The following is a 21,045-nucleotide window of genomic DNA, read 5'->3' as shown; positions in this document are numbered from 1 at the left end:
AGCCACAGCCCCAAGTGCACAATGTTTCCATTAATTTTTCCTTGATTGAAACTAAAACTCATCAGCACCATTATGGTGTACTACGATAAAAAAATCTCCATGTTGCTCAGCCACAGGGACAGCAGGATAGAAAGGAAATGCACAATGTTCTAACATCTGGAATATGGCAAATGTAGTGTCCACACTCAGATGAGACATGTTCAAAAGGAAGCAAAACAGGGCCTAAGTAAATACAGCTTAACTATGAGGGCACACCTGGACACAGTGGGAAGTTAAAGCTTTAGCTCTGGGTTTCTTGTACAACAGGACTTTTCCTATCATAATGTCTAGTTATACAAGGAGATTACTGGCATCTGTGACTATGAAGCAAAAGTCCTGTATTGAAGAAAAAGTCCTGAATCTAGCAATTGGATCTAAAACTTTGTGTGCTATTTCAAATCTCACTTCACTGTCTGCAGCATCCTTTCCTGCACAGTCCCAAGTAAATTAATTATCATATTGTTATTTCTTTTTTCTTCACTTTCCTCTATTTACTACTACCAATAACTTCAGTCTAAACATGTTCTTCTTCCACAGTTTCTTATCTTTTTTCCGATACCCTCCTCCTTCCCTTGATATCTATGTTCACCTAAATGTCCCCCTTTCAGACTTCTATTATTCATCATTACTAATTATTCACAAAACAGCCTTTGTTAATTACTCACTACAATGCCAGACCCAACTTTAACAGCTCCTGAGAGTTCCATCCTATATTATCTTTACTAGTACCCAAAAATATTTTAGGAGGAATTAAAGGAACACTCAGGAGGTAAGAAATTTACACAGTTTTATGGGAAAAAGATTTTAAAAAATTATTTGTTACTAATTCTAAACATTTAGACAATCAAAACAGATCTTTGTTCCCTATGGCAACAAAAATGAACAGTAAAAACATAGTAAAAAAGCACCTAGGACTTTTAGATATGTATAGATGGGGAGAGTGAAAAATTTCATCTCTACTTACTTATTATGCATATCCAGTCTGACTCCAAAAATACAGGCCACCTTTATTACTGTTTTCTATGTGACTTAAGTAAATATGACTAAAATTTACAGTTTAGAGAGACTGGAAATAATGTAATTATTTAGTTACTTATTCTTCAATCTGACAGGTAAAAAATGGACAAAATAGTACTAATGTAAGGGTATTTTGCTATCTATCCATCTATTGTCTAACATGATTCTACCTGCAGGAAGCAAGTAGAAAGGTGGAACAGAAATCCAAAAGAGAACAACAGATTTCCAAAGATTCTGGATTTATCTCTAGCATACAATATGTGCCCCAATGGATCTCATGAACCTCAATAATTCATTGAACCACTGGTGCTGTAGAGGGGTGTAGTGGTTTAGAATTGCTTCTGGTTTCTCCAGTTAATGCAACCAGAATTTCTATGTTGTCACCTTTAAACAGATAGCTGGCAAGAATTTATTAGAAAAATGCTTAAGGAATATCTTTCATAATTTAGTCTGCATAGTGGATATTGAGATATTTTTAATGTATAAACTCTCTTCTATGACAGTAGCAGAACTTCTCCCCTGTATTTGTCATAAGCAAGTATAAGATTTTGTGTGCATGGAACAAAATACCTCTTTCTGCACATTAGTTCCATTTCTCACATGATAATACATTCAGTGTTGTATCCACCATAATGTGTTTTATAAGGTAATTTAGCTAATTATCCTCCACTCTTCCACGATACATGTGATTTTAGAACTCATACTGCATCTTAGCATGTCTAGTGGTGCAAGGAGTGTTCCTCTTCTCTTCTGTCTTGATCCCATCCACAACTTCAGAGCAGTTAGACTTTTCGTCAAGTATTTGCTAAGTGACTGTGATATTAAGGGACTTGAATTCAGAAAACTCAATAAAATTTTACCACAGCAGTGGATTAGCCATAATCCCAAAGGAGGCTACTTGAGTCTAGATGACTCAATTACAATTGTTGGCCCACTCCAAACAACAGCTTAAAGTTATGATGTAATTCTCCCTCATTTTATTTGTTTTATATTACTTTTCAAACAAAAAGCATAAATTTAGTAACACCAAATCACAAGGGAAAATTCTTTTCCTCTTAGCACTGGGAGCCATACTTGGGGAACTAAGTGGAAAGCTGCAATAACATTGCTCTCCAGCAACCAGAGGCCAGCTACCATCAGGGCATGAGGGAAATTAAACCCCAGTGTGGCTATCATCCTCAGAAGGCTATACTTGAATTCTTCATGAGGAAAAGCCTTGTTTATTTAGCAACATTACTATTATAAAGTTATTCACGAGTAGAAACTGACTGTTTAATGGACTACCTTGGGAGGACTTTGTTTCTAGATGTTGAAATCTTGGGAAAATATGTATAGGTTTGAATGATGCATAAGAGGGGAGCTACATCTTATTAGAAAAACTTGTGGTTTTTCAAAACTATTTTGCATTGATTGCAAGACAAGGAAAAGTCAGTCCTGCTCCCTCATTTATTCTCAAGGTCCATTGTTTTGAGGAAAAATAATCAATTTCTTATGTATATGCATAATGAAGGCTACTAGTACAGATACCTATTACATAGAGAACAGAAGCTTTTTTAACCAACAGATGTTTTTCAGAAGTAAAACATTAGCACTTTTCTTAATTGCAGTCAAGTTTTCTTAAAGGAAGGACATCATAATATCATGGGGGGACAAAATAGCTCCAGAATGAACATGTAAAATACTGAAATGTCTGAGGGAGAACTGGGATTAGTAACTGCCAGATAACAGATGTGTGAAAAAACCCTAACTTCTCACTATTTCCTGAAACATAAGAACAATTCAGTCCTACAAGTCAAGGACAACTAAATTTCATTGCAGCACCAGATAATTGTGTTTCTCACCTCTACTCTGGACAGTCCCAACAATGCAGTTGCAACTCGAACGGTGCTGCTCTGCAGAGTGCCAGTCATCAATCTCCTCTCATACTCAAGGGCTGACATCTGCTGCTGTGCAGCGAGAGCCAGGGCCCTCTCTCTTGCCTCATTGATCAATGGAATCCTCAGATTTTCCTCCAGAGTCTGACCAAGGCCACATTTCAAATATAAAACTGGTTGTACAGCGCTTGCATCTGTTAAAAAACCCAAATAAATGAAAGAGCAAAACAAAACCACAAACCACATTTATTAGTTGGTGGAACTGCAGAGAGTATTTAAAATTTCTAATCTCCAAAAAAAAATAAAAATACAAAATTCCTTCCATGTTTAGTTCCATGTTATTAATCTACTACATGCAATTTATTACCTCTAATACTTTATTTTTCAGCATAATAGGGAACTAAAAAATAGCAGACTGAAATGCAACCCAAAATTTGGCTAATAGGGCTAAGAAATAGCTAATAAATTAGCTAATAAAAAATCCCAGACTTAAGTGTTACTACTATTATGACAGTATTAAAAGTTCACCAAAGTCTTCTTGCTACCTACACAAAACAGCCACACTTTTACCCCTCTAGATGATGTTACATGCCCTCTAAAAGAAACCACCAGAAATTATTTCAAGTAGGAGCTACACTCTTTCTGAGATGTGACTGGCAGGAGTATATCCCTGGCTATTAGAAGACAAAAGCTTTGGAATATCTGTCAAATCACAGCACTGCACACAAAATTTGTGTTTTAAAGCTAGAAAAATTCTAAATAAAGATAACTTGTCCTAGTTCATATGAGTAGCAACCTATATTCAGAAAAAGAAAATAAGAAAAACTGGAAAAAATATTTATGTAGATTGTGTTGAAAACAATACAAGGTGAAGATCATTAACAACCAGCTGATGCTCTGAAGAGAATGAACTAGAAAACATTAGAAGAAATATTTCATATATTCATTATAATGTATTTTTTATAATTCACTATAAACAATTTTTTTTACCAGATAAATTTAATTAATTTTATGAAAAATCCACAGAAATAAAAGAATATTTAACAAAAAACAAATTGTTTGCTCTATTTTATTCTTCTCCCTTCTATTCACTGTACCTTCTGAGGCATTGGTAGCACACAAAACATTTGGACTGTCCAGTGCAGGCAATTCTGAAGGCAAAGGTAAATCTCCTGTTCCCTCAATCAGATACACAAAGTCTCCAATCTGAAACACAAGGACACACATCCACACACTTCAGAAAGCAACTCACACAGAACAGAGGGCAAAGTAATACAACTAATAGCAAAGATATCCCAGTAACATCTAAGATCTGAGCTGTGCAATAACTCAAATATACAAGAGAACTGTTTGTTTTTTTTAAACTATGCCTAAATATAAGGTAAATATTATTTCAAGCTATGCTGTGATAATAAAGTAACTTTAATTGATAATATTAAATCTGAAAAGTCAAGAAATTTCAAAAAGCAGAATCCTTTCAAACTCCTCATATAATTAAACTGAATAAGGGTACCCTGACCCAAAAATACAGCAAAAAAATTGAATTCTGTCTACTACAGTTATATAGAATTAGACATGTTCATGAGCAACCTTCCTTGCTCTTCACCATTTGGGATTTTTTTAAAAAATGTTTGCAATAGTTTTGAGCCAGAAACATTTCTCTAGAAAGCAAAATAAATAAATAAATAAATAAATAAATAAATAAATACATGAATAAATAAATAAATAAAAAGGAAGTCAAGGGAGGTTAGCCTCATGTACAAATTCTCCTTCAGAAAAAAATAAAGATAATAAATCTTAATTCTTTCATTTAAAAAACAGAAAATCTACAGAAGCTTCAAAGTAAATATAAACCTGACTTAGAACAAAAAAAATCGTTTTTCATAGAGGAAAGGATGACTAACAGAGAAATAACACTTTGAGTTAGAGATGGAATGAAAAAAATAAGATGCAGGTGAAAGACAGAAAAGTATTTTTGAAGAAAAGATAACTTACTGAAAGTACTCAAAATTAAAGTCTACAATCAGAACAGCCCAAACTATGAAGACATCTAATTTAGGTACCATACCAGCTGAACTAGGCAGGAGATTTAACATATATACTGCATATATTGCTTTGATAACTTCTTTGTGTTTACCACAATTTCTTTTTCAGACAATTTTAGCTTCTACTGATTACAAGATAAAGAATTAAATGCCTCTGCAACAACTGATATAATTTGCACATTTAGTCTCTCTTTAAGATTTCTATAAACCATATTCCGTAAAACTGACCCACAAACATGTCTTCTTTCTTTTATTCTTCATTCCATATATGAAAGAAATAATTTATTTTTATAATTTAGTGCATCTGCCAACCAACACAATGTTTTCCTTTTAATACTGCTCAATAACATAAGAAAACCCTATTTTTTCCTTTGCCTTCATTTGTAGTTTCATCAGATATTTATGTTAAGGCTGAAAACACTGCAATTATATTTCTGACCCAGCAGAAGGAAAGCTATTCAACCTTGATGGTATTTTCTGCCCTTTCTTGATTCAAGAGCTCACACAAATCTTCCTTGAGAAGGATTAAAGAAACCTCCAGCAAAATTGGATTCTCACACACTAACAGCCACTCCTGGGAACCAATTTAAACAGGAATTATTCCTGTTTGACACAGTGATTTGGCTCCATAAGGGCCCTTAACAAGCTCACAGCACACACAACTAATTTTATGAAGGTGCTGGTTGCTTGGATGCCATTCTGCTATCAGCTACTTTTCCTCTCCTTTATGACATCAATATGCTTATTGGAAGGAACAAACTTCCCCAATTTCCTTTCTGCTTTCAAGAATTCTGGGGTTTTGATTTCCACAGAATGCAAATCCTGTATTCTTTCCACTGAGCTTTTTTCCTGATGCTTTGGAACAGAATGGATATTCCACTGAATTTTGAGAGTTTAGCTTGTATGCCCACAGTTTTAATGCTTTATATTTCTGTTTTCCATCAGCTGCAAACAGGATAGCATCAATGTTGTATAGAATTTACTGTTAATGAAAATAGTTAATAAGAGCTGTTGAGCTATCTATCCAATCCCACTGCTATCTGATGTTTCAAAAGAATGTAGGGCTACTAGGAATTTGCAGTTGCCTGTGCAAGCCAGTAAGAGGAACAGATAGCAGTGTTCTTCCAATAAACATTTTATTTTATACTAGACACTTAGCTGTAAAAGTCTGGACTGACACTCTTAAACTACGATTTAATATATTATTGTCATTAAAAATTCCATGTTGTTCACATTTAAATTACCTCCCAGAAATAAAGATATATTTTAAAAAGCAACACATTTATGCTTAACAATATATAATATCTTCTATGAAAAGATCTATGCTAAAAATCTGAAAAATGTCCATTTCAATTTTTCTTAAAGAGCAATGAAATACTGAAACAAATCCTTGAGAAATGTGCCGAATGGCTTGTGCTGTCATTTCAAACCTTAGAAAAGTTAACATCAAGATTATTCCAAAATAAGGAACATCCTTGAGGCCAGAAGCCTTGAATCAGTGTATCCTCTTGCTGTTATTACAGATATATATATCTGCTGCAGTGATGGATACGATTCCTAATCAGATTCAAGTCCAGTGATTTAAATCTCAATACCTTCTTCATCGATTGTAATGAAGGAGCAGACCTACTCTGGTTACTATTTTGGTCTATTTTTCAAAAAGAGTAGGAAAAGTAGGTAAGAAATAAATCACAGAATTGTGATGCTAAATTAAATTATTTATTACATTTTATATATAGTACAAGTCCATGTTTGAATGATACAAGACTCCTCATTGTGTAAAGATATTTGATCATCATACAGCATGGTGGCTTCACTTCTTTGTCAGTTAGATAATGGCAAGACTGAAATATTGCAGCCATATACTAAATATTTAAGACAGACAAATTCTTACAGTGCCATTACTATACAGCCCTAAAATCATGTTAGCTATCTTGCAGTTTCATCCTTCCCTAGGAGATTTAATACAATTCCTCACAAATTTTGCAATTAAGTAGATGAAGCTAATTTTTCTAACCTGAGGTTCCGCATATCAAAAATTTTGCACTTGGAGGAGCCTTTAAATGCATCACACCTCCTCAGCTAAGCTGGAAAGATGAGGTGTTCCAGAAAAAGTTACCATACAGGACTTAGCAGCAGTTTCTCCAAGGCATTAGTGCTTCCTGCTGTGAAAAGGTCAACTAAACCTTTGTTAAGAACAGTGACTAGTAGCTCAGTGTCTAAATTTATTTCTACATCACCACTGGAGGCAACACTGGGGCTGTCAGAAATGTACTTTTCCCTTTCCACCTGAACTATGACCTTCCTACATCTCTGGCCACATCTCTCAGATTAACACTCTTTCCTTAACATGTCTAAACTGCCCTTCTCTTCATTATTTAGCTTTCAGGCTCTATTCCTTGTGTAGCATGAGCCAGCTCCTCTCAGCTAGGGTGTGAACTTCTTCTAATGAAGATACAACAGGTAAATTGTCAACAGCAGAGATTTAAAGGGTATAAAATCATAACAGGTAAAAGGAGATTGTTAGATTTACTTTTAGACAGCAGTAGGCCAGGTTCTTCCTTGTCTAGAGACTGCATCTTGATATTTCATCGAATTAAACTGATGGACCTAAAATTCCTGTATGAATGTACTGCCATTAATGTGTATGTGTTCCCTAATAATTTCTCTCTTTGAATGATGCTGAGCACTGGACCATCCACAAAGTTTGCTACTGACACGGGAACATTAATACATCCTCTCTGTGGGTGATTCCCTGCTGTCAATAAGGTGTGAGCTCATTATTTCAATGTATATTCAACAAAAAAAAAATCCCTCTTCTATTTTCAAATACTGGACAGAGTCAGAAAGACAGGCTTGAACATTAGTCTTATTTTCCTTTATGAACAAGATGAAAAAATTAAGCTAGATGGCATAGGCCAGGTGGCATAGCCAAAGTCATGTTTAAGCAATAAAAAAATCCCATCAAACACACAAACACCGAGTACTATCAGAAGTTCCATGTTCTGTAGAAGGGAAAAATATGGAAGCTGAGAATGTGCAGGAGAAAAAGTCATTTAGTTTTAGATGCATTGTTACAAATCACCAAAACGTGGCAGAGAGAAAGGCAGAGGCATGTAATTGCACAGGGGGGAAGCTGAAGCACAGAGGCAAGGTTATGAAGGTAAGAAGCAAAATGGAAACCTTGAGATAAGCCACACACAGAAGATTATAGAAACAACAGGGTTTTGAAAAGCATTGACAGCCAGAGACAAAACACAGCAGATAGGTTAAAGAGGTGAAAAGATGGACTAAAGACACAGAAATAAGATTGTGACCATTGAGATAAAGGATTACAGGAACATCAAGAAGTTGGATTGCAAGGTTTAAAGCTCTGAAATTTGTTCACAATCAAATCATGGTAATTTGATTGAATTTCAATTAAGTATATATGGCAAAACCCAGGCTACATGAGTCAAGAGAGACTGAAAAGTTGTGGAGTCAGTATTCATCTAGTCTTTTCTGAATGGAACTCTGATTGAGAGAAAAAAATTCAGAGACATCAAGGAAAATTATTATTCTACTTTGACAACATACCCTAAGTACAGTGATGAATACATGAAGAAGTACAGAACAGTAAAGTCTTTATCCATTCCCTGCCCATGCATTATTCTTGCACCTACGCCAAGACAAATTATTTAAATTGCTTCTCTTTTCTGAAGCTGAGATGCCTAGAAAAGCCACCAAAATAACATTCCTTGAAGTATTGCTTTTTATTACTTAGCAGTTTTAAAGTGAAAAGTTGCCTGCAGCATTCCATACAATTCTAATTATGTGTAAAAAGACAGTAAACAGTTGCCCTTGATCAGGACCTTCAAGTCCCTTTTCACAGCACTGCTTCCATTCACCCTATTCATGAATAACTGGCAAAAGTCCTGATTCTTACCTGACATGATAAAACACAGAACACACACTTTATTCTTACCTTTTCATTAACCAGAATGACAGTGCAGTAACGCTTTTCCTGATGAAAGGGAAGGAAGTGAATATCTAAGGCTGCAGAACCTTTCGCTTTCAAGACCACTTCTTCCATTGGACTGAAGAACTCATGCAGGAGGCCAGACTGATCAGCTGTTAAAATAAATTTAAGTGGATGTTTAGATACAATGGCACAGGTTGTAAAATAAAGTAGTTGCATGAGGTTAAAAATAAGAATACTGTATACAGCCTCCTGTAGCAATCAGTATTTAGAGGCACACCTGTAATGAGTAATCAGTATTTACAGTTACAGTTGTGTAGATGCGCTGCAATATTGCATGCTGTATTATTTAAATATATTTTACTAATTATCTGTGTTCTTATTCTGTACAAAACTGGGAAAGCAGACAGCTCTCACCATTAAAAATTCCTTAAGGAGGTACAGCCTCAAAGAAAAGGCCTACTCACATCAGAAGGGAGAAGTATAATTCACTGGTATTTAAACAAAGAATCTCACTATCAGAGCAGCAACTTATGTCTGAAATCCTCTAGAACAGGCAAAACCTAAATTCTGGCAACACAGGCTTTTTTGCACTGCTTTCACAAAAGCATTATGCTGAGCAAGAACCTTAGGGTTGAATCCAGCAGACTCTGACTTTCCCACTGTATGTTTCTCATCTGCTAAGCACATTTTGATACGGCAGAACCAGACCTTCAAGGTTTTCTATCTGGCCTTCTAGGCAGGAGAGCAGACTTAAGAATATATATGAAAGTGAAAACAACAGAAATTAGTGAGATCACATAAAAAACCATGCCAAATTCTGGCCAAATAGAACAGAGATGGGACACCCACAACTTCTCTGAGTAACCTGTCCAACGCCTCACCACCCTCACAGTAAATAAGTAAATAAGTAAATAAGAATTTCTTTCTCATATCTAATCTAAACCTGCCTTCCTTCAGTTTAAAGACATCACCTCTTGCTCTATCACTACATTCCCTTGTAAAAAGTCCCTCTCCAGCTCTCCTGCAATTCCTCCAGGTACTGGAAAGCCACAATAAGATCACCCTGGAACCTTCTCCAGGCTGAATTTTTGACTGTGATGCACAATTTAAGGCCAACATTTTATGAAAACTATAAATAATAGCTACTGAGCATACCCATAAATAATATTTATTTAACATACTTAGATGTCAAAATCTTGCATCTGTAGATAATCTAATTTCTACTGTAGTAAGACATGAGGTATTGCATAGGTACTTACAGCAAGTCTCTTCCTTTGAATCTTCAGGCAATGCACCAATTTTTGAATTTAACGCGCTATTTTCAGAACTAAAAGGAAAAAAAAGCAATATTCTAAAACTGGACATTTCTATTACCAGTAGGTAGTTTAGTTCCCCTTTTTATGAATACATATTGGAAAACCAAATGCTTTAAACACAAAAAAAAACCCAAAACAAAAACAAAACCAAACTAAACAAACAAACAAAAATACAAACAAACAAAAAAAAAACCCAAAAAAAACAAAAAAAACCACACCAAATCACACCACTACATTTTGGAACCATTTTCCAACCAATAATGTGAAAAATCACCTTATCCACTTAAGGTAGCAACAGAAATTACCTTTATTAGCTAACATTGCCGTTAATCATTCAAAAGGAAATGTAATCAAGTTTTTTACTAAGAAAGGAGAAAGGGATGAATGTTAACCTAATCACCTGAACTCTGTTCATTACAATATTGCTGTTCAAGTGGATTTAAAAAGAACAGATATACTCAAAAAAACAGCTTTGAACAAAATCTCCTTTGAACTCCCAACTCTCCAAAGCAAACTGTGCTTCTGACCATCATATTTTCTTAATGTGACTTTATGTAGTTTTTTATACTTCTTCACAAGTAATTCCTATTCTTGTTGACAGGTGTTAAGATTGTGCAGTTACATTTATGGAAGGAGAGCTTTGCTTAATTTACCACAAGCACAGAGGTCAAAGATGCTGAAAACAGTACTGCAATGTATCTCAAAAAATACTGAGAATTTCAGCTCAAGACTCAGATTTAAAATTATCCACACATAAAAGTCATTTTGCCCAGCAGTAAAATTTGATGAACCAGCATACAGCAAACAATTACCACATTCAGTGTTTGATGTTGGGTCTCTCTTGAATTAAACAGTTAATCTTGCTGGGCTAAGAAAAAATCACAACCTTTAATAAATGGACTTGCAAAATTCTCAGAATATGTTACCCTGAAGATTTGTTTAATACCTGTACTTAAAGACCATTTTTCAGAAAGGAAAATGATCTCTGAGTATATGCATACAACATACTATTCATACTGTACTGTACAAAAAATAAAAATTTTATATAAAACCTAATTTCTCTCAATGCTTTATCTTTGAATGAGAATGCCAAGTCATGCTTGCAAAAACAGCAGAAGAATCACTGTAAAACTAACAAATAGCTCAGAAGCTGTATGAAAAAATAATAAGAATAGTACAAAATACATTACATTTTTCCACTGGTGAGAACTATACATTGAATAAGTCCTATTTTCAGACCTGAACAACTGAGAAACTCATTAGACTGATTTAACACAGTATTGAACTTCTCTCAATATCAATTTTTTTTTCTTACTTCAGTGAACAAAGCACTTGCAGGTAAGTGATGGGAAAAGAAAACAAACCTGTGTCGTGGAAGACATGAACATTGTGTCTCATTCTTCCACACAACAAAAAGAAATAGCATCTTGTTCAAATAATAAAACTGAAAGGAATAAAGTTCAGAAGGTATAAGAAGCTTTGGTTATGTTCAAAGTCTGGTTCAATACATCCTCTTTCAATACAGAGAGAAATAAGGAAAAGGATTAGGCAGAAGAGCTTAAAGCTGCCGTAAAATAAGTCTACACAGACTGTTCACCGCACCTGGGTCAGGCAAATCCCTGGGATCAACACAGAATGTGGAATTAATGGCTCAAAAGCAGCTCTGTGGAGGAGGACTTGGGAATACTGGTAAATGAAAGATTACAGATGAGCCCAGAGAGCCAAATGTGTTCTGGGCTGCATCCAAAGCACGGCAGGGGAGGGAGGAGGCTCTGCCCCTCTGCTCTGCTCAGACCCCACCTGTGGGGCTGCACCCAGCTCTGGGGTCCCAGCACAAGAACGACAGAAGTGGCCAGAGGAGGGCTAGAAGTGGTCAGAGTGCTGGAGCACTTCTCCTATGAATATATCCTGGAGAAGATAAGGCTCCAGGAAGAGCTCACTGTGGTCTTTCAATATTTAAGGCCAGGGCAGAGGGAGCTGGGGATGAGGGAGAGGAGAGCAGCTCATAAGAAAGAGACACCAAGCAACTTCTCTAACTGCCCCTAATTTAGTTTGGGTTTTTTTGCTAACAAAGCAAGATAATTTTACTGTTCATTAAATGAACAATAAATTCAAGATTACGTTACAGGTGAGGCACTTTCAGTTGCCTGGTTGAGGTGTGAATACTTCCAATTCATTCTTGCTGTGATTTATTCTAAACAGTTCAGATTAAAATCACAGCCTGGATAGGAAGGGACCTTAAAGATCATCTAATTTCATCCCACTTCCACACTTTTGCACCAGTAAGACTCTAGTATCTGCTACCTGAGTTGTCAGATACCAGTTCCAACATAACACCACAAAGCCACTGGGCTTGCCATGTTATCAGGTGTGCCAAAAATCCAGGTCAAAAGGAAAATCATCTCTGCAGTAAACACAGAGAATGTGCATGTATCATCATGGCATATGAGCTATCTGTATGTCATAGTGTGCCTCTACTCTTCATTCCAGGCTCCAAGCAAGCCAATAACTCTGATTTCCATCCAACAAATTCCCAGGAAAAAAAAAATTACTTTCCTATATGTATTTGGAGCAGAATTTACTAGATGATCTTTTCAATCCCTTATAGCTCCAGATTCTATATATTACTAAGGGGGGGAAAAAACGTGCCAGACACCATAAGGAAATCTTAAATTCAAAGAGAAGCATCTTAATCAATGAACTTTAGGATGTTTAGCAAGCATGCATCTTATTAGAAAGAAGGGATACAACAAACTGCTTAGAAATACCTTGAAAACACTGAAACATTTGAACACAAAATTCACATCTGAGATACTCACCAGCTTCCACACTCAGTGGAACAGTTTGTGATATCAGAGCAAAGAGTAGGATAGAAACTAAAATAGGAGCTACCCAAAATAGGTACTAAGGCTTAGAGTAGATGGATCTCTTTTATATCAAACATTACCCAGAATTTTAATGACTCCTGATAACATACTTGTAAACTGTATTTTCTGAAACAACAGGCATTAATGCTGTATCTCATATTATACAGAGACACCATTTTTAGATCCTGATTTTTTCTTTATTCTTCCAGTAAGTAAATACAGGTATTCTGCATAACATAATTCTTTCCTTAGCACGTGAAAGAGCTTAGAAAAAAAAGTGCAAGAATAAACTTCAGAAAATTGAAATTGTTTGGAATTCCTGACATTATCTCCAGTTTAAAAAAAGAGAAGTAATTTATTTAACAGTAAGAAGCTATACACAATGCAGAGCTTCATTTGAAATTCATTCATTATTTTTTCCTTTTTTTGGTTCAGAATACATTTCTTTAATGAAAAAATATTTGTCAAAATTCACAGCTTGTTTTGCAAATCAATCTGTGCAATCATGATCCAGCCTTATGGACTCTGTACTGCATATGATATTCTGCTTAGTCATGGTTTTAGAATAGGACTATTAGTGAAACATTGGTATATCTTTACCACTTTCTAGATTTACAGCAGGAAATCTATGAAGCAAAAGTTACCTATTAAATATAACCTTGAACTTTTACTGTCATTTGATACTTTTTTCCCCAATGGACATAATTTAAAAATATCAACATGCTTGAAAGCTGAGGGTAATTTACATTACATAAAATTTCTGAGCCATGAGGCATGCTTCTCTCCACCTGGTTTTTCTTCTCCCACAGGGAGCAGACCATGCTGGCACACAGATGGAGACCAAAGATAATAATTGAAGTGTCAAGGGCTTGGAAAAGCACAGAGAAGTGGATAACTTGAAAAAGTCTTGTCTCAGTATACTTAAAAGAAAAACTATGTCAACTCAATTTCAAGAAAAAAAAAAGTACTGCGTTTCTCACCAACCACCATCCAGATCTGCATGAATAAAGAAGTCTTCCCTGCAGCCACTGAAGGACATTGGCTACTGTAAGTTTTGGGCTTAGACAATGCTGTGTCCCAGCAAGGACACAGTTCCTCAGGCTCTAGCTCCAGACTGGGATTGTTCCAGTCACACTGTGATGAACCCACACCACAATGACTCAAGGCTTGGTCTCCCCTCCAGCCTCAATGGCACCGTTTTGGGTGCCTGTGGCACTGCCAGAGGGGAAAGCTGGCAGGTAAAAGGGTCACCTGCCAGGCAAGGCTTCTTACAGTGAGGTTTAAAGTGGATCTGACATATCTGGAGGCACAGGATGAAGATGCAGAGGGAGTGCTGAGCCCAGTTGGTCGTGCTGGGATGATGAAGTTGTCATTTGCATGCCTTGGTCCTGACATCAATCTCACAGACACAATTACCCAAAGGGCAAACACTAACTTTACGGTAGTTTTATGGTTACAGAGCACTTAGAGAAATTTCTACATGGCCCTCAATTTGTACATGGCATTTTCTGGGTTTACCAGAAGAATAAAAATGATTGAGGGCAAAAATCTTCTTACTGATCAGTTATGAAATATACACACACTACTTTTTTAATACAGATTTCAGAAGGTTGTTCCATTCAAGAAAAAGATCTTCTGAAAGGGGGAATTAAGTGGCTTCTGTTATCATAGATAAAAGAAACATCTAAACATAGAGAAAATCAGTACGGGAAATTTCTAAAGACCTAAGATGCCCTGAAATCAATTTCTGTAGGAATGAGATCTGGATGTGTGACTAAAATTACACTGTTTAGACTGATTGTCTGGGGATAAATTAAGCTGAAATATGCAAGATGATTAAAAAATCCTTTTCTATATCAACAATTATTACACACTTAATTTAGTAGAAAGTGTAGTATATATTACACTTTAGAAAACTAAAATTATTAAAATATGTTAAAATATGTGTATATTTTTTTCTTAATAGTAAAATGTTCATTATATTTCTGCTTCTAATTTTTTCTATTTTTTTTTTTTTTAAGAATTTGAAAAACAGTCTGCATTTAATAACATGGCTGTGGAACATTCCTATCATTACAATTGAACCTACAGTATTGATGAGGCAGTAGTTTATGATATTTCCCAACAAGCCCTAAATAAGTGTTTCAGGAGTTTGAATGTTTACATGAACTTTAGAAATTACATATCCCAAACTGGAAAATATTTTAAATTATTATATAAAGAATTATTGAACTACTAAAGAATATTTTTTTTAATCTGTTTATAATTTTTTTGCAGTACTGTCCTGGTAGAATTCATTTTTTTTTTCTTAGTAGCTGGCACAGTGCTTTGTTTTAGAATAGGATGAGAATAATACTGATAACACTCTGATATTTTAGTTGCTGCTGAGCAGTGCTTACTCTAAGTCAAGGATTTCCAGCTTCCCATGCTCTGCCAGAGAGCAGATTCACAGGAATCTGTGAGGGAGCATGGCCAGGGAGGCTGAGCTGGAGTGGCCAAAGGGACACCACAGAACCTCAGGCTCAGCATGAAACCCAGGCAGAGCTGACCCGGACCCCACTGCTCAGGGAGTGCTTGGGCAGCTTCTGTGATATTTCCATGTCCTAAACTGTAATTCTGTAAAACAGGTGTCTCATTAAGGACTTTTGGATTTGGGTTTTTTTTCCCCTTTGAACTGAAGATTGATGAGAGGGAGGCTGTTTTCTCTTGTTCGGTCTCAGTTGTTTATTTTTTTCTTATCAGCATTACAAGGTACAAGGAGCTATGTGCACTATGATAGAAAGGGGTAAAATGGCTAACAAAGATCCTCTTCAAGGTCTTTTATATGTCCATTTACCCAATTAACAGATGCCAACTAAGTTATTTTTCTTAGTGACCCAATGACCCAACACCTGTGTGCTGCACTACAGTATTTTCTATCCAATCACTTACCACTACCCAAAAACCTCTAGGAGAAGAACATGAAGAAGAAAGAAGGACAGGAGACAACACCCTAAATCCTCCATCTTGTCTCCTGTTCTCTAAACTACTTTTTCACGCAGTGATTTAAGAAACTTTCTAATCTACACACCTACCTTTCTTATCTAACTTTAGTATTTGTTCTCATGTATCACCATGAAAACATGCTCATGAATTTCATATTATATGAAATTCAGTGTTTCTTTGAATCCTAGAACTAAGTATTAGAAACAAGGGCACACACTCTGTATCTCAGACTCCAACAAGCAGGTACCACACAGCTATGCACAAACAGGTAATTTAATAAAAATGTATAAGCCAATACATTATAGTTATCAAATGTTACCTGGAACTTACCTAAACTTTACCTCTTGCTTTACTTGCCTGGCTTGATACATTTTCTCTGGGTGCACTAAATAGTTTGTGGATTCCAGCAAAATTACCCTGGAGTATGACAAGCAAACATAATAACTACATTTTTAACTTGCAGAATGAAGATGAAACTCAATTTAGTGTAACTTTTAAATGCAGGCTCAGTAAAGAAGCTTATTATCTTCAATTAAAGATACTTTAAAAGTACTTGTTGTGGTTTAACCCCAGTTTTTCTGTAAAGGATCTTCTCCTTTGGTATCAGACTAGCATTTCCTAGTGCTATTTGCAAGTAAATAATATATCCCCCGATGAAACAGTAGATTGTCCAAAACACTGGAAGCCTGATACAAAGTATTTTAACTGTAGATTACTGGTTCAAATGTTGCCCAAATTGAAAATTACTTAACGTAGTTGTCAAGTAGCTTTTGAATGATATAAAACTAAATTACACAAAACTAAATTACTTCATCACTTCATTGATAATTTCCAATGGAGTTATCCAAATCATAGGACTGATTCAGCCTCACTGACCACCTCAAGGACTTCAAAATAAAAGGCAGAAGCTAATTAAATTCATATGATTATTACACACAAGGCTTGGAGCAGTGGAAACAGTCCTGCTACAGGATTGTTGTTGTTGTTATTATTACTATTTGTACATACCAATCCTAGTCTGGGGAGAAAAGAGAAATTGAATTTGCAGATTCTGCAACATGTATATTCATGTTGCAAAAAAAAAGCTTAAAAATGTTGTGAAAGATGGTTCTTCCAAATAAATGAATGAGATGAACCAATGCTTGTTTCTAAAGAGAAAATATGGAGTCAGATCACATAAACAGTTTTTAAAGGGGTGCAAGAATCTATTTTCTTTGTACTAAGGAAAGTAGCATTTATAACTGCAGTTGTTGCAGCTATGATGAATACAAATTAAAAATTAGACTAACTGATAATGATGAAAGCCCCAAGGCAAAAGCTTTTTTTTTTTTTTTTTTTCACGCTTAATAACTTAAACAGCAGAATAAAGCAGATTGGGGAAAAACAACCAACTATTAATTAACATGGCTTGTTTCTCTTTGTAATTCTGCTGGACCTCAGCCAAACACAACAATACAAGCAAGGTTCATGAACTCTGTTTGATTAAAGCTCCAGCTTTACTGCTTACACTGAGACGGATTTCAATTAAGGCTTATTTATCTTCTTTATTCATTATGATAGCTTCCACTTCATAGTGCTTGTAACAATTTTGGGAATGTAAATCCCTATCATTTAACCTCCAGGTTTTACATTTTTAAGAAGAAAATCATGGAAAAGAGTGGATAAAACAGCAGGATCATTAAAGACTTGTCTTTATACCACTGTCTACCTGAATGTGCCATCAGTTCTGAAGGGATTAGTAACATTTAGGTTCAATTTCTTCAGCTCATAACATGGGGATTTGCACTTTATCATACCCTACAAAAGAACAGAAAACACAAGGCTAATAACCAAGTTATCATTTTTTCCTTATCTTTACATGCCCTCTATTTTTCCTCTTGCCCCAACCTTCCTTTCTAACAGAGTCAGAGGGGCTAAAAAAAAGACAGGCTCACATAAACACCATCTAAGTTCAGAAGCCTATCCCGATGTGCTCAATGAATGTGGGTGACAAACATGGGCCTACCTGCCCTGATTGGACATATCTGACAACTACACAGTCTGTGTGGTTAAAAAGCACAAATACAGAAACATCTAACACAAACTTGTGGTCCATCTACACGTGACATCTGAAATCACTAGGCTGAAGCACATCAACATCCCCATAACAGAATTTCCACTAAGAATCCTATGCTGAAAAGGCTCCAGATTTATTTTCAGAGCAATCACTGCAAATTTTTACAATTTATTCAGGATCCAAACGTGATTTATGTCCTTACAAATCTTACATATTCCTCTAGGGTTTTTGCTGCATGTATATAGTCTAATACTGGAAATCTGAAAATTCACAGGTCCAAGGTGAATGCTGATGGTAACTCACATTATCTCAGCTCCCTTTTTTTTGATATAATGTACAGAATAACAGTATTTTTTTTGGGTGACAATACTGATCATTCACATATAAACTTACAAGAGGCTCAATACTCTTAACTTCAGATTTCAGAGAGAATGTCAGTGTGGCACCATCTCTTCCATCAACTTTATTTGAGATCAGTATCAATACTGCTTCAGCAGGGCGCAGGAAACGAATTGTGAATTCCACATTTATAAAGCCTTGTCTCCTATGGAGGAAAAAAAAAAAAGCACAAAAACAGGGCTCAGAAATTACTCAGAAATGTAATTTCAGGAGCACATTTCAGAGTCTTTCTAAGGGAAGGGTCCTAGAAAAGGAAGTCATTTGTTTCCTCTGAAATACTTTGTTGTAGTATAACCTTCTGCCTAAGAGTACCTTAAAATATTCTAATAAAAGAACTATATAGATAAAGAACAATACTGAATCCTTATTGCTTTTTACATCAGTATGTAGCTTAATTTTTTTTTACACACACACACACTCACTAGCACAGGAAGTTCTCTTTCATAGGAGTATCACCCTAAGTTAACAACTGATCCAATTTATGCTCCTCTATCTGAATGGGTTTTGCTGAGTTAAGCAGTCAGCCTGTTATGCATTTTGTAGGGTGGATCAAGACAGTCTTAATCAAATTGTCATTGAAAAGTGAGAAAGAAATTAGTTAAAAACCCTTCAGAATGATTAGTGAAACTGAGTAATTAAGAGGGAGAAAAAACAAAGTTCTCTTGCACAAGCAACAGCTTCTCTCTAATGGGAAAACTGGAGAAGACCACACAGGAGAGTTTAGACTAGGTACAAATTCAGACTTTATTTGCATCAGTACTTCAATGAAACAAGAACAAGAAAACTTTAGTGCCTGAAGCTCTCACTTTGAAGCACTCAAAATATCCCTCTGATTTTGATATTAGTCTTAACAAGGCAGGAAGTCTCCAATTGTCAATTCTGGATATTGATGATGAAATCCTGGAAGTTCTGTAAACCTGGCTCTTACAGCTTTCAAGTTCGTACTGTGGAGACAATTCCAATTATGACACTGAAGAGTTGCTGAGTTCCCCAGAATCTGAGGCTCCTTGGTCACCTCACCATTCAAAATGTTCTGAAAAAGCATGCTGTGATGCAGGCACCCAGAGGAATAAACTGCCTGAGACATACACTCCCAAAGCCACTATGAGGATCAAGTTTTAAGAAGTGTGCTCTGGTCACAAATAAGAAGGACAGGCAACAGCGGTGTGCAGCCCCTTCTGCCTGATCGTTGCCCTCTGACTCGTGCAACAATTGAGAATTTGGATTTAAATTGTTATATTCTGTGGCAAAACCACAAAGTTGCTCAGTTTTTATCTCTATTAATACACGTTGTGTCAATGTAAAGTGAGGGGAAAATTATCTTATGGAATTGTTGTATAACCCTGAGGGTTTTTGGTATTCCTGCTGTGAACTGCAAGTCTACACAGCACAGTGCAGTGCCCTGGAGAGTGGGAATCTTGGATCAAGAATTCATGATGCCATATGCAACATTTGACACTCAGCTACACTGAGAATGTCAATCCCATTACTGTAATTTCCAAACCCACCTACAACATTATGATCTAACATAAAGAATCTGCAAGACTCCCATATGGCTCGTCAATTCTTGGAATTTTTAACACTTGCACCAGAATATTAAGAAAGCTATTAATCTCAAAGAACCTATTTTTCATTTAATGATCATGACATTATGATAAACTCTGAAGAGGTTACTGTGCATGACTGGCATTTCCACAGATTTTTATTTCTATGCAATTTTTCAAATATTTGTTTTTATATATAATGCCAAGCAGCTCAACAACAAGGTTGTGCACATTTTCTTCTGTCTTGATTTTGCTTTGCGGTTTGTTTTGGGTGTTTCTTAAAGGTGAAGTGGAAAACAACCATGGTATTGACCTTTCACAGAAACACATGGTATTTTCAAGGATGAAATTTATATGATAACTCTTATTTGAAGTAATTGCAAAGAAAATGGAATCAAATCAGCCTCACAGCTTGCTGAAAACATAGCATTATTTGTTGTTCCCTTTGCATATATTTATAATAGGCATGTAATTTAATACTGACGTATTGATGGCCCTTAAAGAGCACTGTATTTAAGTTGAGTCTTCTTGAATTTGACCTTCACAGTTTATTTTCATACAAATGTTGATATTATTTTTTCTTTTTACAATCTCTAATCCATTTTATCTGTAAATGGATATTTTGCTGATAAAATTAAACCTTAAACTTAAACTCTGTTAACTGACAGCCAGAGCCACCACTACATCCCTCTTGTCTTCACTAGTTAAACAGGGATTAATGAAATTCCTGTATTGATTCAAAAAGCTGCGTAGCACACAAAGAGCAAAATTTACTTAGTGAACAAAAACAATGAGATAGTGATATCTGAGTATTTCTACCAGAAATTATAACCTAATGCTTTCCCAAAATTAAATCTCTCTCAAATCATTAGATGTCACTCAGACATTTAAGATGAACAAGTAACTACATCACATCCATCTTGGTGGGGAGGGAGGATGGGG

At 35.6% G+C, this 21,045-nt stretch overlaps 1 protein-coding gene across 1 annotated transcript in view; it reads right to left on the bottom strand.

The window, feature by feature from the left end:
- Positions 1-21,045, bottom strand: part of CFAP47 (cilia and flagella associated protein 47) — a 262,195-nt gene that overhangs the window by 157,587 nt on the left and 83,563 nt on the right. The window contains 7 exon segments of the mRNA XM_058829276.1: positions 2,898-3,124; positions 4,028-4,136; positions 8,940-9,085; positions 10,196-10,263; positions 16,435-16,521; positions 17,813-17,901; positions 18,223-18,406. Of these exon segments, the coding sequence (XP_058685259.1) occupies positions 2,898-3,124; positions 4,028-4,136; positions 8,940-9,085; positions 10,196-10,263; positions 16,435-16,521; positions 17,813-17,901; positions 18,223-18,406 (910 nt within the window).

This window comes from Poecile atricapillus, chromosome 1, assembly GCF_030490865.1.
Source record: "Poecile atricapillus isolate bPoeAtr1 chromosome 1, bPoeAtr1.hap1, whole genome shotgun sequence".
NCBI lineage: Eukaryota > Metazoa > Chordata > Aves > Passeriformes > Paridae > Poecile > Poecile atricapillus.
The sequence above is the reverse complement of the archived record's forward strand: the minus strand, read 5'-3'. Positions and strand labels throughout refer to the sequence as shown.